Below are 19107 nucleotides of genomic sequence, written 5' to 3' on the forward strand. Positions count from 1 at the left end.
AACCCACTGTAAAATGTTTGACAAAGCAAGGTGTTTTTTTTGTTTTTTTGTTTTCCAAGGTTACATATTGTTTTTCTATTTGTATTTCAATTGTTGCAAGATGGAAAAAAAAAAAACTCTTGGAGACTTAGTTTAGTCCAACAAGGGGAGAAGTTTTCTTGGGTCTCAATATAATCGAAGAAACAACCTATATGGGGATACAATAAGTTCAAATGTAAATTGCCTTTTCCATGTTCATTGTTAAATGATAATGTACCCTATATACTTGTGTATAAGTCGACCCCAGTATAAGCCGAGGCACCTAATTTTGCCACGAAAAAATGGGAAAACTTATTGACTCGAGTATAAGCCGGGTATGCATTGTCCCCTAATTCCTGTGCATGGTTCATCATCTCCATCCTTTTTGTCTGCATGGCTCCTCATTCCCATCCCTGTATGCGTGGCTCCTTATTCCCATCCTTGTCTGCATGGCTCCTTATTCCCATCCCTTTTAACTAAAGCAATTGTTACCATCCACCTCTCGTGTCTCCCCTTTTTCTCATAGGATGTAAGCTTGCGAGCAGGGCCCTCATTCCTCCTGGTATCTGTTTTGAACTGTGATTTCTGTTATGCTGTAATGTCTATTGTCTGTACAAGTCCCCTCTATAAGTTGTAAAGCGCTGCGGAATATGTTGGCGCTATATAAATAAAAATTATTATTATCCCTGTCTGCATGGCCCCTTATTCCCATCTTTGTATGCATGGCTCCTGATTCCCATCCTTGTCTGCATTGCTCCTTATTCCCATCCCTGTATGCATGGCTCCTTATTCCCATCCCTGTATGCATGGCTCCTTATTCCCATCCTTGTTTGCATGGCTCCTTATTCCCATCCCTGTATGCATGGCTCCTTATTCCCATCCCTGTATGCATGGCTCCTTATTCCCATCCCTGCATGCATGGCTCCAGATTCCCATCCCTGCATGCATGGCTCCTTATTCCCATCTTTGTATGCATGGCTCCTGATTCCCATCTTTGTATGCATGGCTCCTGATTCCCATCCTTGTCTGCATGGCTCCTTATCCCCATCCCTGTATGCATGGCCCCTTATTCCCATCCCTGTATGCATGGCTCCTTATTCCCATCCTTGTTTGCATGGCTCCTTATTCCCATCCTTGTCTGCATGGCTCCTTATTCCCATCCCTGTATGCATGGCTCCTTATTCCCATCCTTGTCTGCATGGCTCCTGATTCCCATCCCTGCACGCATGGCTCCTTATTCCCATCTTTGTATGCATGGCTCCTGATTCCCATCTTTGTATGCATGGCTCCTGATTCCCATCCTTGTCTGCATGGCTCCTTATCCCCATCCCTGTATGCATGGCCCCTTATTCCCATCCCTGTATGCATGGCTCCTTATTCCCATCCTTGTTTGCATGGCTCCTTATTCCCATCCTTGTCTGCATGGCTCCTTATTCCCATCCCTGTTTGCATGGCTTCTTATTCCCATCCCTGTATGCATGGCTCCTTATTCCCATCCTTGTCTGCATGGCTCCTTATTCCCATCCCTGTATTCATGGCTCCTTATTCCCATCCCTGTATGCATGGCTCCTTATTCCCATCCTTGTCTGCATGGCTCCTTATTCCCATCTCTGTATGCATGGCTCCTTATTCCCATCCTTGTCTGCATGGCTCCTTATTCCCATCCCTGTTTGCATGGCTTCTTATTCCCATCCCTGTATGCATGGCTCCTTATTCCCATCCCTGTATGCATGGCTCCTTATTCCCATCCTTGTCTGCATGGCTCCTTATTCCCATCTCTGTATGCATGGCTCCTTATTCCCATCCTTGTCTGCATGGCTCCTTATTCCCATCCCTGTTTGCATGGCTTCTTATTCCCATCCCTGTATGCATGGCTCCTTATTCCCATCCTTGTCTGCATGGCTCCTTATTCCCATCCCTGTATTCATGGCTCCTTATTCCCATCCCTGTATGCATGGCTCCTTATTCCCATCCCTGCATGCATGGCTCCTTATTCCCATCCCTGTATTCATGGCTCCTTATTCCCATCCCTGCATGCATGGCTCCTTATTCCCATCTTTGTATGCATGGCTCCTGATTCCCATCTTTGTATGCATGGCTCCTGATTCCCATCCTTGTCTGCATGGCTCCTTATCCCCATCCCTGTATGCATGGCCCCTTATTCCCATCCCTGTATGCATGGCTCCTTATTCCCATCCTTGTTTGCATGGCTCCTTATTCCCATCCTTGTCTGCATGGCTCCTTATTCCCATCCCTGTATGCATGGCTCCTTATTCCCATCCTTGTCTGCATGGCTCCTGATTCCCATCCCTGCACGCATGGCTCCTTATTCCCATCTTTGTATGCATGGCTCCTGATTCCCATCTTTGTATGCATGGCTCCTGATTCCCATCCTTGTCTGCATGGCTCCTTATCCCCATCCCTGTATGCATGGCCCCTTATTCCCATCCCTGTATGCATGGCTCCTTATTCCCATCCTTGTTTGCATGGCTCCTTATTCCCATCCTTGTCTGCATGGCTCCTTATTCCCATCCCTGTTTGCATGGCTTCTTATTCCCATCCCTGTATGCATGGCTCCTTATTCCCATCCTTGTCTGCATGGCTCCTTATTCCCATCCCTGTATTCATGGCTCCTTATTCCCATCCCTGTATGCATGGCTCCTTATTCCCATCCTTGTCTGCATGGCTCCTTATTCCCATCTCTGTATGCATGGCTCCTTATTCCCATCCTTGTCTGCATGGCTCCTTATTCCCATCCCTGTTTGCATGGCTTCTTATTCCCATCCCTGTATGCATGGCTCCTTATTCCCATCCCTGTATGCATGGCTCCTTATTCCCATCCTTGTCTGCATGGCTCCTTATTCCCATCTCTGTATGCATGGCTCCTTATTCCCATCCTTGTCTGCATGGCTCCTTATTCCCATCCCTGTTTGCATGGCTTCTTATTCCCATCCCTGTATGCATGGCTCCTTATTCCCATCCTTGTCTGCATGGCTCCTTATTCCCATCCCTGTATTCATGGCTCCTTATTCCCATCCCTGTATGCATGGCTCCTTATTCCCATCCTTGTCTGCATGGCTCCTTATTCCCATCTCTGTATGCATGGCTCCTTATTCCCATCCTTGTCTGCATGGCTCCTTATTCCCATTCTTGTCTGCATGGCTCCTTATTCCCATCTCTGTATGCATGGCTCCTTATTCCCATCTCTGTATGCATGTCTCCTTATTCCCATCCTTGTCTGCATGGCTCCTTATTCCCATCTCTGTATGCATGGCTCCTTATTCCCATCCTTGTCTGCATGGCTCCTTATCCCCATTCTTGTCTGCATGGCTCCTTATTCCCATCTCTGTATGCATGGCTCCTTATTCCCATCTCTGTATGCATGGCTCCTTATTCCCATCTCTGTCTGCATGGCTCCTTATTCCCATCCTTGTCTGCATGGCTCCTTATTCCCATCCTTGTCTGCATGGCTCCTTATTCCCATCCTTGTCTGCATGGCTCCTTATTCCCATCCTTGTCTGCATGGCTCCTTATCCCCATTCTTGTCTGCATGGCTCCTTATTCCCATCTCTGTATGCATGGCTCCTTATTCCCATCCTTGTCTGCATGGCTCCTTATTCCCATCCTTGTCTGCATGGCTCCTTATTCCCATCCTTGTCTGCATGGCTCCTTATTCCCATCCTTGTCTGCATGGCTCCTTATCCCCATTCTTGTCTGCATGGCTCCTTATCCCCATTCTTGTCTGCATGGTTCCTTGTTCCCATCTCTGTATGCATGGCTCCTTATTCCCATCTCTGTATGCATGGCTCCTTATTCCCATTCTTGTCTGCATGGCTCCTTATCCCCATTCTTGTCTGCATGGCTCCTTATTCCCATCTCTGTATGCATGGCTTCTTATTCCCATCTCTGTATGCATGGCTCCTTATTCCCATCCTTGTCTGCATGGCTCCTTATTCCCATCCTTGTATGCATGGCTCCTTATTCCCATCCTTGTCTGCATGGCTCCTTATTCCCATCCTTGTCTGCATGGCTCCTTATTCCCATCCTTGTCTGCATGGCTCCTTATTCCCATCCTTGTCTGCATGGCTCCTTATTCCCATCCTTGTCTGCATGGCTCCTTATTCCCATCCTTGTCTGCATGGCTCCTTATTCCCATTCTTGTCTGCATGGCTCCTTATCCCCATCTCTGTATGCATGGCTCCTTATTCCCATCTCTGTATGCATGGCTCCTTATTCCCATCCTTGTCTGCATGGCTCCCTATTCCCATCCTTGTCTGCATGGCTCCTTATTCCCATCCTTGTCTGCATGGCTCCTCATTCCCATCCCTGCATGCATGGCTCCTTATTCCCATCCTTGTCTGCTTGGCTCCTTATTCCCATCTCTGTATGCATGGCCCCTTATTCCCATCTCTGTATGCATGGCCCCTTATTCCCATCCCTGTCTGCATAGCTCCTTATTCCCATCCCTGTATGCATGGCTCCTTATTCCCATCCTTGTCTGCATGGCTCCTTATTCCCATCCTTGTCTGCATGGCTCGTTATCCCCAACCTTGTGTGCATGGCTCGTTATTCCCAACCTTGTATGTGTGGTTCCTCATCCCCATCCTTGTATGTATGGCCCCCATGAGAAAAGCATAAAAAAACAAAACATCCTACTTGCGTTTCCTGTGCGCCCTCGCAGCATCTCATTCTGGCTTCCAGCAGCTCCTGTGGCCGGGCGATTACTTGTCTCCACTCATTAAGGTAACGAATATTTACCTCTCTCCAGCCTATGGGAGTGGAGAGAGGTGAATATTCATTACTTTAATGAGCGGGCACCATTGATATCGGAAGCCGGTGACTGTAACTGTGCCGTGCTGCTATAAGAGAAATTACTATTCATTGCCAGTGCAGCGGGCACAGGCTTTAGCCGCAGCCGCCAGTTCCTGCCTCCTGTGACCCGCTGCTCCCCCTCCCCTGCCATAAACTCGGACAATGACTCTTGTATAAGCCAAGGGGGTGCATTTTCAGCACAAAAAAAGTGCTGAAAAACTCGGCTCATACACGAGTATATACGGTATATGTGAAAATGCAGGTCATGGTCATTGGAGACTGTGGTGATAAAGCAAGGCATCTACACGTGTTGATTTTCTTTTTTCATGCCAAAAAGTTTCTGCATGTGCAGAAGCCTTGTCCATTAGCATAATGTTTCAGCTGAAAATATGCTGTATGGATGTGTATTAGGATCAGATTCACACTTCTGTATGTTAGGTTCCTGTTTCACTGCCCGACTGTGGGACTCCTGGCCCAAACGTCCCCTCAAGGTCATAGATCAGGCTGTCATGTTCGAGTGAGGAGACCCGCAGCCAGCACATGCTACGCTGTCCGTAATCTGACTACAACACAAGAATGAGTGAATCTGCCCTAAAGGATACCTCTAGTTCTGAAAACTCCCACGTTGGGGGAATTATGGTGGATTATATTACCTGTGTCTCTTGTACTGTGAATTTGAATATGCAAGATGTTGTTTTGATAAATGTAACCCAATTTAAATAGTTAAAAAAAACTACATGAAGTTTTATGAAGGCTTTTGAAGAGAGCCATCTAAAGCACGCAAGTGAAGGTTTCTTGATTGAGTGGGTCATATGTATGAATTTTCAGTTTAATTGGGACATCTGTTCAAATAGCCTTTTAAGCACATTTAAGAATTATATGATGTCTGACTATTTAAGTAATCTGCTGTTCATGCAAAATAATTCCCACAAGATTCCTTTTATCCTGGGAGAGATCTATCAAAAGAAGCTGATATGGGCACTCTGAACGAATCTGGTTAATGCATTCACCTCCAGAGGGCCTCTGAAAAATGGTTACGAAGATCTGCTTAGTTGACTTGGGCAACCTTTCCCCCTTTTTCCTTGAGATACTTTTTATAAATCTCCTAACGAGGACATATGACTGTTCAGGAATCCTTTGTACAGATGGGTGACAGAGTGGACGTATTTTGAGCAGGGTTCCTCAAGACCGTTTACTAATCATGCAAAACATGCCGCCGCAGGCACTAAAACTTATTATCCAAGCACACCCAAGATGCACGTCATCAGAGCACGTTCACTCATCGCTACTGTTTACTTGTTTTCATTGTTTTAGAATGAAATGAATAGTAGAATTGTTTTTGAATGACATGTATCTGCTATATTTTGGCAGCAAGGTTATTACTATATACTTCAGCCTTTACTCGCTACTAATATAGTGTTGTACTGATTGCCTTAGAGCCAAAAGAAAGATGAACTGTCAGGAGATAATTCCCAAGAAGGTGCCAGCCAGGTTGGTGGTTTAAATGGCTTGTTTCAGTGGTTGGTCTTTTGCATGTAGTGCTCGTCACCCATACATAATTTTTCTTTTTTTGCATATGTGTGGGGTCAACACAGGGTGATGTACAAGTCATTTTGCCAAATGTGCTACTGTAATTGGTTCTAGCAGCAGCTTCTTTTATCATTTGCTGTTTCATTGTAATGTTTATGTCCGTTTTCATTTCTAGCATATTTTCTCTTGCAGTCATTTGCTAAAATTACTGATTTATATACTTTTGAAAATTTACTATGATTAAAATACATCCACCAAATAATATAAGTTTATTCTGTTCTGCAAAGTTTGAGTTGCGAATGTAAATAAAGTTGTGCATTTTTGTCAATAGTGTAGCTGGGTCTAAGACATAACCTCAGTCATATACATGTCCCATTTTCTTCTTGCAAATGTTTAAAATCAATATGTTCTATTGATGTCCAATCTCACCGGAAAGAAACGCATCGGTGTACACCACCATTAAATCATAGAGCATAGGAAGGGGATAAAGAAAAGGGGAAAGGATGAGTAATAAAATGTAACCTTTATTCTGCATTAAATAAACTAATTTTTAAGAAATAAACCTACATCCATGTAGGATGTACAGTGATGGAAATAAGTATTTGATCCCTCCAGACCTTAATCCCATAGAAAGCTTATGGAGTGAGTTGAAGCTCCGAGTTGCCAAGCGAGAGCCTCAAAATCTTAATGATTTAGAGATGATCTGCAAAGAAGAGTGGGCCAAAATTCCTCCTGACATGTGCGCAAACCTCATCATCAACTACAAAAAAAGTGTGACTGCTGTGCTTGCCAACAAGGGTTTTGCCACTGAGTATTAAGTCTCGTTTGCCAGAGGGATCAAATTTCTCACAGCAAAATGCAAATAAATTTATATAATTTATACAATGTGATTTTCTGTATTTTTTTTTTGATATTCTATCTCTCAATGTTAAAATTAACCTACTCTTAAAATTATACTGTTATTATGTTATATGTTAATTATGACTGTTCATGTCTTTGTCAGTGGGTAAACTTAAAAAATCAGCAAGGGAACAAATACTTATTTCCCCCACTGTATATTGGGTTACAAATATGGTGTGGTGATATTGTCATCCACTTATACCTGATGAATTGCAGTGCAGGATGTTACATTATTAGAGAATGGATAATAATCCCTGACTAATGTCCCTTATTAAATTAGAAGTCAGATTAAACTGGATTCTAATTAATGAGCCTACAGATATTGTATCTCCAATTTCTCCATTATAGTAGCTGTCAGAGTACTATATATATTCTTTATTAGTAGACCGCTGATACTTATTTTCTCTATGCCAGCAGCTGCAAATAAATTACACAGCCATGTTAAATCTATATACAAGCAGTAAGGGTGGTCACTAGTGTTGTGACGTGCTATATGGTTGTATACACACTGCTGTTAGCTTCCACTGCGTAACCTCACTGGCCAATTCGCTGCCAGTATAAGTGAGCGCTTACAGAGTAGGCACTAGTGGGGTCTTTATAGAACAGTCACGCCAGTGTAGAGGTAAGCAGCGTGCTTCTGTATGTAGGCTAATGAGGCAAGTGGTGCCGTGCGTTCACACTAGCTGGCAGTCACTAATGTTTGCCAGCTAGTGTGAACGCGCACAGCACAACTAGCCTCTTTAGCCTACATACAGAAGAACGCCTGATACTATAGCTCCCTCTCTGGCTGCCCTGGCACATCCATGGCCTGAGTCTGCAGAAACTGCACGTACCCGTCACCAGAACTCCAGGGAGGCTTCATTCTCCGAATGTAGTGCCCTGTTGGAATAAAACTATGGCTTGTATTTACCGTGATATTTGGTGGCAGCTTTAGATTTTAACAAGTAAATATAGATGGTTAAATCTTTTCCTGTCAAAGGTATAGCATAGTCGTTTCCATCTGAAACTACTTTTGGACCACCTTTAAACACTGAACCTTAGGTAAATCCGCCTGTTACTGTGCGATTACTCTCTAAAGCGTTGTTGCATTGTAAACAGCGGGCCGAGGGCCGTACAGGGAGGGCATGACTCCATGTTAGTACCACCCCTGCCTTCCAGATCGCTGTATGCACAGTGCTGAATGAGCACAGTGTACGGACAGTGCTTTCTCCCTCCTTTGGGCCAATGGTTCACGTGTGATCACAAAGTGTTGGGAGGCTGTATTTGCCTGTAACTGTAACTTATGGCAGCCCCAGTTACAGGGAAATTTATATATTGCTTTTTTTCCCCTTCATTTATTTCACACATAAAAAATTGCATAACATAAAAAATTACAAATTACAGAATATATATTTTATGTAATTTGTATTTTATTTCATGTTATACACAATGTGTGAAATAAATGATGGGGGGAAAAAAGCAATATATAAATTTCCCTGTAACTGGCAATGCTGCCAGTTCAAATTGCTGTTTCTTTTCCTGCCTGGTTGAAAAAAAGAAAAGCTTGTGTGCTATATATAATTTAATTTTAATTTTAAAATACCTGTTAGTCGTCCTTTGTGGTCATTTTATAGAAATAAATAAATAAAAATGTGATGAACAATGTCGTTTTTTTCTCCCCTTTTATGTTCCTCCAATACAAACAACAAAAAGCAAAAAAAAAGTATATAAAAATAACTTAAAAATTATGCCCCACATATTACAAAACAAATTATTTGAATACCCGAATGAGCGGAAAACTTTTCAAGCTCTTAAAACTACATGTGCAACAAAACCCCAAAAAGTGCCTGGTCGTGTACAGGTTAAAATGTCCCAGTATTGCACTGGTTAAATATTAAATGAAAAGTAAATGGATTGATAATAGTACAATAATGTTTCACTTTAAAAAGAGAAGCTGTCACATTGTACATAAAGTCTGATTTGTGGGCAGCTTGGTACAGAGAAGGAGCAGCATAGCAGAGTGATATGTAGGTTTGTTGGCAAACACCCCTGGAGTTTGCATGCAGATGAGTCCAGTGGGCGGTCCTACTCAGTGATTGACAGTGATCTATGCATGCAGTGTCATACAAAGAAGACTGTCGGTCGCTGACTAGGACAGCCTTTTGGACTCGTATGCATACAAACACTTGGGATTTTAAAGATTAAGAGGCAAATGTTACTGAATTTTTTTTTATTTTTTTTTAATACAAAGGTGTTTATATGTAAACTGCCCCATTCCTTCTTTCCTGCAAAATCCTCCCTGGGGGGTTGCTGTGAGGGCCCCCGTATGCAGTGACTAGCTGAATCCTTCTATGCCAGTGTTTCTCAACTCCAGTCCTCAAGACCCCACAACGGGTCATGTTTTCAGGATTTCCTTAGTATTGCATAGGCGATGGAATTAATGCTTGAGCAGGTGATGAAATTATCACCTGTGCAATACTAAGGAAATCCTGAAAACCTGACCTGTTGTGGGGTCTTGAGGACCGGAGTTGGAGAACACTGGTCTAAGCTCTATGTAGAACCAGGAGATCAATTTTCCTTGTACGAGTCATTAGTCACTGCAAAACTCCATGCCGGGGGGAGAAGCAGCGCAGCTGGGTCAGGAGTTGAAGAGTAAAGAAAAGAGAAGGATTAGCTGGGTAGAAAGGTAAAATGAGCAATTGTAAGTACATCGTGTCATATATGATGAGTGCAATATATTAAGAGGATAAAAACGTTGATGGGAGGGGGGCTTCTTTGACAGAATACATTGGACTGAGGCCTAATAGCTGAGCTTTGATGTGTTTATCAGTTTAGCAGAGTTCAGGAGATGAGATATGAGGGCAACAACCTCGCTCTTGTAACAAGCGAATTGATCATTTTGACTGTTGATTTTTTGCACCCTTTTCCAAAAATGTTGCGGGTGAAATCACTCTTGAGCCTAGTTCAGATGTCTTTATATTTGGTCAGTGAGTTGTTAATTTGCGCAGTAGACAGCGCACTGACCAGTTTTAGTGCTATAAACCAGTACACACAAGTGGTTTTCCAAAAGGATACACAGCATCAGTCACCCCCACAAGCTTGATAAGCCTGAACAATGGGCAGCGACTAATAGAATGGTATTTAACAGGAAGAAATGCAAGATTCTACATCTGGGCAAGAAAAACAAAAAATACATCTACAGAATGACACAGACTGCACATGAGTCCACATGGTGCCAAATTCCACAAATGCAATTGAATGACGAATGTGACTTTGTAGAATCCATTTTCCTGCGGCCTAATATACACACAGGCATTTTTTTCTAGTTTTTAGCAGTTGGTGAAATTCTTTTTGTGAACTTGAACATTTTACTGCAGAGATGATCTGTTGTGTTATCAGTATTTTTATGCATTATGGTCTTGCTGTAGTTTTCTAGTGGAGTGCAATCTCTGCTACGTTTTTAAAGGCACTCTGACACTACGATTTTTGCTATGTAATCTGAGTGCATCGTAATGTATGGACAGTGACCCTGATGTGTCACTCACTGTGCTGCATGATGTCCTTTTGATGCCATCACACTTCTCTCTGCTGCAGATCTAGCAGTGCTCTGAATGCTGTATAACCCCTTTAACACATATTTAACCCCTTCAAGACATTTCACGTAAATTTGCATCATGGTTGGAAAGGATTCCTGCAAAATGTTATATTTACATCATGTCGATCATGCGGCACAGGAGCTATGCCACCACGATTGCCGCTGGGAGCTCTGCGTAAGTTATAGCCAAGCTCCGGTTATCACTGCCAGGAGCAATGACCACATCAACCCATGCCATTTAACTGCCTAAATGCTGGGATCGCTAGCCCCCACAGGTTATACTGAATCGTTTCTCACACTAATTATCATTCTGCTCCGTTCTCTCTACTCTGTAATATGGTACCTGCAGATTGGACAGCATTTTCCTGGTGAAGGGTCCCCTTTAAGGCTATGTGCACACGTTTAGGATTTCTTGCAGAAAATTCCTGAGAAAAGCCTGACATTTTCTGCAAGAAATCTGCTTGCGTTTTTGAAGCGTTTTTTTCCGGACATTTCCCAATGCATTTTATAGTGGGAAATCCCAAAAAAATAAAAAAACTCAAAATTAATGAATATGCTGCGTTTTTTACCGCGATGCGTTTTTTTCGCGGAAAAAAGCGCATCATGTGCACAAAAATTGCGGAATTCATTCTAAATGATGGGATGCATATTGTATGCTGTTTTTTTGCGGTTTTATAGCGTTTTTATCGCGAAAAAACCAGCAAGTTGTGCACACAGCCTTAAGCTGTCCTTAGTGAACCACGTCTTGTGGAATAAGTCAATTGTTTTTGCTTGGCGGCTGTTTATTGTTTATAAAGGGGTTTTGTTTTTTTTTATAGTATATTACATTGACCTATCCATAAGATAAGTCATCAATACTAGACTAGTGGGTGTCTGATACCCACCAATCAGCTGATATCACATATATGCTTTCAGTTTTTGCCTGGTTGCTAGAAGCTCCTCCATCTGATAAATATTGTGTCGTAGATGAGACACTGGTGGTAAACGCAAACATAAAAAACTGATCTGTAAAACTGATGAAACTGTTGGCCTGTCTTTGGTGTTTTGTGAGCTTGACAGGGAGAATGATTCCATAATACGCATCCTTTGGGACATTCCACCCCTTTTGAAATCTGAGAGGAAGAGTAATATCCAATAGAAAATTTCAGCCATAACACGTCTGAATGTGTGAAACTCACTGCTGGCACAGCTCTTCTAAGCAGGCTAGAAATCCCTTTTTGCCTAAAATGTTTACTAGTTTTTATATAATTATGGCCTTTTTTCTTATTATTTTTAATATTTAAGCATGTTTAATTGCAAGACTCCAAAGGGTGATCAAAATGACTGTTAAAGGGACTAACATTTTTTTCACTTAGGGAGGTTAAGTCACCTAAGTGTGGGTATTTTCTTTGTTTTGGGGGGGGAGTGTCGTCGCCACGTATTGTGGGACGTTCTGAGACGTTGTCTGCAAGGAATGAGATGCATGTATGAAGAAACAAAGATGAAGTCAGGATAGATAAACATAAATCCTCCTCTCACCATTCCCTTCTCTTGTGGCAGTGTGTGGTTGTTCCATCTGAAGTGCAGGTCTACAGACTCCCCCAGATACATTCTCCTCCCCTAATAGAAGAAGCTGGCATTCCAACACCAGATCAGTCTGCATATCACACTATCAGATGGACACACACGCAAGCCACAACAAGCAAGGAAACTATACGGTTGCCACATTCATGTGTTTGCTAGAGTTAGCATCCAGCAGCTGGTCATAATACTCGCCGTCTTTCACTATCAAATCTTCAAAATATCTTCAAAAAGAGCCTGAAGACCCACCTCTTCCGACAAGCCTACAACCTGCAGTAACCACCGATCGACCAAACCGCTGCATGACCAGCTCTATCCTCACCTACTGTATTCTCACCCATCCCTTGTAGATTGTGAGCCTTCGCGGGCAGGGTCCTCTCTCCTCCTGTACCAGTTATGACTTGTATTGTTTAAGATTATTGTACTTGTTTTTATTATGTATACCCCTCCTCACATGTAAAGCGCCATGGAATAAATGGCGCTATAACAATAAATAATAATAATAATATCACAGGGTGCAATAAAGCAGCAGGCTTTCTCTCTGCGGTACTGTCTATATCTTTTGAAACAATACCCCGAACACAGGATACGAGGCAGCAACCAAGTACAGGAATAACCACCAGAACGATCACCAAAGTACACTCTATGTTACTAAGAACCGATCCCCATTTACCAAACGTGTTTTCTAACCATTTTCTGAAGGGGTTGCTAATACCGGAGCTTTTGGCTAATTTGTTAGACATGGCATGGATTCTTCTCAGGGCGTTACTTATGATACCATCCGGAGCAGTGTTCTTGGGAATGAAGGTATAGCGTGATGCAACAACCATCTTACTGACCCTTCCCCTCTCTGCCAGAATCATATCAAGGATGAGTCTGTTCTAAAAGGTCATGGTACCCAACTGTTCAGCTATCCCCTAAAGTACATCCCTACTAAAATTAACAAATCTCTGTTGGTTATAGTAGATATAATTTATTCAGTTTACAGTTTTATTCGCTCTAACAATGGGGAATAGCTATTCAAATCCCGCTGCTACTTGATCTCTAGCTTTGAACTCGTCTAGTACTCCTCTTGGGACTCCAATAGCATCAATGTACACGTGAGGTTCAAAAGAAATAGGAATGCTGGTGTCACGCTTGTGTCTCTGGTTTTCCATTGCATATTCATGGAGCTTGTGTGTATTTGGAGTCACAATCTGGAATTGTATCAGGAATTGAACAATGGCACATGTACCCTTCCATCCCACTGGCAGTATTGGATGAATATCACCATTTCCACCCATCTACCACAATTCAACCCTTGCTACCGTCTGACTCAGGATGGCATGGCCTTGTACCAAGTTAGTGGTGGCAGTGGGACTGCAGTATGAGGAACCCAAGTGCTTTAGGTCAACGGTACCTCCTAAACTCTGGAAACACATGTATTTCCCAGGATAGGGGCGAACTCCATTGACCTTTACACGTTTAAGGTTTGTGGGGGTATACAACTGCCGGAGCAAATTACAATCTGAGGTATTTTCTCCTTCTGTAGAAGAAAATGGCTGAATTAGTAAATAGAAAGTGATGAGTTTTTTCTGGAAGGGCACAGTGCCTAGAATGAGGTCTAGCACAGACTATTGTCACGTGAAGAGATCCAGCTTCGGTAGGTAAAATTCAAATGCTTTATTTCAATCCAATTAAAACGATAATATAACTGCCATGTGCATACCCAGCTGGGATTACCGGAGGAAGAGTGCCAAGTGAGAGGATCTGAACACTTTTCGAACACCCAATGTGTTCTTAGACTCGGTCTAAGAACACATTGTATGTTCGAAACGTGTTCAGATCCTCACTTGGCACTCTCCCTCCGGTAATCCCGGCTGGGTATGCACATGGCAGTTATTTTATCGTTTTAATTGGATTGAAATAAAGCGTTTGAATTTTACGTACTGAAGCTGGATCTCTTCACTTAAGAGTTCCCCACGACGTCTGGCAGAGACTCGATCCCTGCTTCAACCTTCGAGTTCCACCGGGACCGACCAGGGGTGAGCTGAATGAACTTTGCCTCATCTAGCACAGAGTATACAATTACTCTTGTTTATGGTGAGGGGCTGAGTATTTTACCCATTCTAACCAATTATTAGTCTCCACTGTATCCCATCTCCACTGATGGTTTATCCTTATAGGTTAGGGGCACTAAGGGTACCGTCACACAGTGCCATTTTCATCGCTACGACGGCACGATTCGTGACGTTGCAGCGTCGTATAAGTATCGCTCCAGCGTCGTATACTGCGGTCACACGTTGCAATACACGGCGCTGGAGCAATAATTTCATGACGTATTTGCGATGTAGAAGCCGTTGGTTACTGTGTGCACATCGTATACAACCTGTGTCACACAATGCAATCATGCCGCCACAGCGGGACACTAGACGATGAAAGAAAGTTTCAAACGATCTGCTACGACGTACGATTCTCAGCGGGGATCCGGATCGCAGTAGCGTGTCAGACACAGCGATATCGTAAATGCATCGCTGGAACGTCACGAATCGTGCCGTCGTAGCGATCAAAATTGCACTGTGTGACAGTACCCTAAGAATGAGTCTGTGTAAATATTAGGTTGTCGGTTGTTTATTTAGAACAGGTCGGTCCTTGAGAGACGTGTCCTAATGATTCAGTGCCCCCTGGGATATTTATGTTGATCACCTATAGTCCAGCATCTGTAATAGAGGGGTTCTCCATTGTCACGTATAGAAGACAGTTGCCAACGTTTGTACAACGTTTGGGCACTTATTCTGGTTGTAACAGTCATTCTAGTAAGGAGGCTTCTACTCTTGCAGTCTGTCTTATCTTGGGCTACAGAAGATTTGTAGGCCCAGTCTTCCCCAGTGTTCAAACCCAACATATTCCAGGACTCCCAATCGGACCCATAGTCGGTATTGGCAGTGGTGACACATATATACTTTTGGGTGAGTCTATAGATGTCCCCATGCTGCCGCTCCGCAGTAGGGCAGGAGACCATGTTACACAAATCAAACTTACAACTGACTAAAGGGTCTCAGGTAATAAACTAGAAAGTGATAACTAGTTTACCATTCTTTTTCTCTTGGGACATAGCCCTCAACGAGCCCCCATTTGTCAAGGCACAGGGTGTGCGTCCACATCATTCGGTGGCTTTCTTGGGCTCCGCTGTCTTCTTGCAGTGTGAGGCGGGGATCCAGTTGGGCTTTCCTTCGAGCTTTACAACAGTCTCGGTTGTCAGCAGAACTTGGAAGGGTCCATGAAATGGAGGTTCATGGCCTTTCCTGACTTGTCTTTTGACCACCACCCAGTCTCCAGGTTGCAGCGGGGTGACTCCCGTCCACAGGAACTGGAAGAGAAGCGTATACTTGAGTATATGTCAGACAAGCGTTTTGCAAGTGCAATAACCTAAGAAGACAGCCTATCATGTTGCATCTGAACCTGCTGTGGAAAATACAACCCTAGCCTAGTGGTTTACTCACATAACTCATATAGGCTGAGGCCTGTTTTTTTGTTGGTAGTATACCTGACTTGGGTGCAAGTGGCAAGCATTCTGTCCATGGTCTGCCCGTTTCAGCCATGGCTTTCTAGATTTTGAGTTTCAGGGTCCCATTCAATCTCTAAGCTACTGCTACTTTGTGGATGGTACACAGTATGAAAGGCCTGATCCACTCCCAGGGCAGACATTATTTTCTGCATTACGTCTCCGGTAAAGTGGGTGCCTCTGTCACTCTATGGTGTCAGGCTCCCCGTATCTGCAGACAACTTCTGAGATCCATTTCTTCGCTGTAGCATTGGCGGTGGCTTTACAAACGGGATACGCCTCTGGCCATCCCGAGACGAGGTAAACACACAAGTACATACTCATAGGTTTGCATCTGAGGAAGTTGAATGTAGTCTGTGAAGATGCTGAGCAGGGGCCTTGGTGTGTGTCTCATAGGCTCTTGGTGGTGCTTCCCACGTTGTTGAGCCCACAGGTCAGACAGGCTTGAACGTGACACTGAACCCAGGAGCAAAGCAATGGTGGCAGACAAGGTCTGTCATGGCAGTTTTTGTTTGGTGGGTATTGCCCTGGGAGGCTTGAGCTTGGCTAGCAGCTGTAAATCATACAGCTGTGTCAAAAAAACAAAATCTCCGAGCAGTCACAAATAGTCGGAGACGACCCTAGTGTGCTCAGGAAAACCTGAGCAATGAGTACACTCGCTCATCACTAGTTCTGTGTCAACAGTTCCTGTTCATATGCCTCATTGCGACATCCCTGTATTAGTGAAGACAAAGAGGCATAGTCATTTTGTAGTCATCATAAAATAATGCATTATGTCTGGCTGGTTGTGACTCCACGTTATCCCCTTTCTGCCATTGGACGGAATAGTATGTCCTAGGTGAGATACCCTGCTTTGATGTGGGCTCCGGTGGGGAGCTCGCATCAAAGCCGGGGCATGTGAGCTGTTTTGTACAGCTGACATGTGCCCCGCAATAGCGGCGAGTGGAATTGCAATGCACCCACCTCTACTAACTAATTAAATGCCTGATAGCTGTATTTAACAAGCGCTTCCTGCCCTCCGGCCGGAAATGAGATCATCGCTGACCCCTGTCACGGTATCGGGGGTCAGCGATGCGTTGGCATAACAACCAGAGGGTCTCCTGAAGACCTCTATGGTTGTTGATGCCATATTGCTGTGGGCGCCAACCTGTGGTCGGCGCTCATAGCAGTGCTGTATTTCTACTACATTGGAGCGATGTAAGCATTGCTCCTATGTAGCAGAGCCGATCAGGCTATGCCAGCTTCTAGCCTCCCATGAGGCTATTAAAGCATGGCAAAAGTAAAAAAAAAAAAAAAAATTTTTTTTAAAAAAATATATATTTATAAAAGTTCAAATCACCCCCCTTTCGCCCCATTCAAAATAAAACAATGACAAAAATCAAACCTACACATATTTGGTATCGCCATGTTCAGAATCGCCCGATCTGTCAAAAAGAAAAAAAGAAAGGATTAACCTGATAGCTAAATGGCATAGTGAGAAAAAAAATTCCAAACGCCAGAATTACATTTTTTTGGTTGCCGCGACATTGAATTAAAATGCAATAACGGGCAATCAAAAGATTGTATCAGCACCAAAATGATATAATTAAAAACGCAAGCTCGGCACACAAAAAATAAGCCCTCACCCGACCCGAGATACCGAAAAATGGAGACGCTACGGGTATCGGAAATTTGTGCATTTTGGAATTTTTTTTTCACCACTTAGATAAAAAAAAAACTAGTCATGTTTGGTGTCTATGAACTTGTAATGACCTGGAGAATCATAATGGCAGGTCAGTTTTAGCATTTAGTGAACCTAGCAAAAAAGCCAAACAAAAAACCAGTGTGGGATTGCACTTTTTTTGCAATTTCACCGCACTTGGAATTTTTTTCCTGTTTTCTAGTACACGACATGGTAAAACCAATGGTGTCGTTCAAAAATAATAAGCCCTCACATGATCATATTGATGGAAAAATAAAAAAGTCATGGCTCTTGGAAGGAGAGGAACAAAAACGCAAAACCGAAAAAAAGCTCCAGGGGTTAAGAGGGTAAAATACCAAACTTGTTCTTATTAGCTATAAAAATGATTGTCCCCCCAATTTCTGGTTGCCTGCAGCTGCCGCTAGTTAAAACATGATAGCTTGCTGCATACTGGTATTTCGTTCAGTGTGAAATCATGTACAGTAAGCTCCTATGCTCCATGACAGTCGAATATTGGGCACATAGTTTCCTGGAAACAATTTGGTCTATCGCTCCATAGTGTTGCATAATGGCTGCTTGCAGCGCTCACCCGTCTTGTGTAAATACATTTATTATTTTACGTGTAATAATGTTGTTTTGTAATTTGGTTACCATAAAATATCACTGGCTCTTAGGGCTTGGATGTTCAAAAACATAAGTCTTGTTTAACTGTTGTAGCCATAATACAATTATTTGATCCACAAGTTAAATATCTTGCCCTTCTGTTTCATACCTTGCCAGGAGGAAGACGAAGTTCCTGATGATGAGACATTGAATCAGATGATTGCACGCCATGAAGAAGAGTTTGACCTGTTCATGGTAAGCCATTTGAAATTAGTATTTTAGATTAACATATAACTTCGCATAAAATATATTAATGCGTGTGGAAGCAGCATGCTCCAATGAGAATAAGTGAAGAAATTGGACGTCAACTGCTTGAAAAGTGATTTGTGCAGGTTCTTTTTTTTTTTCCATGTGAGAGCTGTAAAGTATCCATCAGAATGCTGATAGCCATACCTCAAACAAGAGGGATGCCCCCAGATTTGTGCAAATTTAAGTGGAATTGAATTATTCTGGAATTTTCCAAAAATCCCTATTCTCCAGATTGTGGATTTTCTGTCATCAGTTTCATGCGAATTCTGCAAATGGCACCAATAAGTTGGTCACAGAAAAAATAACCAATATACAGCTCTGCTGGCGGAAAATTATAAATTTGGAGAATTTTGTCAGAATATGGTGACGCAAAACAAATACATATTTTGTCATAACTTTGTATGTCTTGTGCAAAATATAAAAAATATAAAACAATCACTTTTGTACTGATTTACAGAACATGTTTAACACTAGTGCAGTGCCTCGAATAGTGTAAAATTTGAAGTGCAAAAAAAAAAAAAAAAAGTTGCAGAATCTTAGTTTTGACTATATTCCTCCAAGTAAAGAGATAATAAA

General features: G+C 42.9%; 1 protein-coding gene across 9 annotated transcripts in view; it reads left to right on the forward strand.

Moving 5' to 3' along the window:
- The window catches only part of SMARCA2 (SWI/SNF related BAF chromatin remodeling complex subunit ATPase 2), a 403813-nt gene that overhangs the window by 294108 nt on the left and 90598 nt on the right, over positions 1 to 19107 (forward strand). For 6 of the 9 annotated variants that reach the window (XM_077249116.1, XM_077249118.1, XM_077249115.1 and 3 more), the window contains exons 27-28: positions 6268 to 6321; positions 18400 to 18477. In XM_077249116.1, coding sequence (XP_077105231.1) covers positions 6268 to 6321; positions 18400 to 18477 — 132 coding nt within the window. The remainder of the gene's footprint in view (positions 1 to 6267; positions 6322 to 18399; positions 18478 to 19107) is intronic. The other 3 variants (XM_077249120.1, XM_077249122.1, XM_077249123.1) reach the window with 1 other exon arrangement.

This window comes from Ranitomeya variabilis, chromosome 1 (genome assembly GCF_051348905.1).
Source record: "Ranitomeya variabilis isolate aRanVar5 chromosome 1, aRanVar5.hap1, whole genome shotgun sequence".
In the NCBI taxonomy this organism is placed as follows: Eukaryota; Metazoa; Chordata; class Amphibia; order Anura; family Dendrobatidae; genus Ranitomeya; species Ranitomeya variabilis.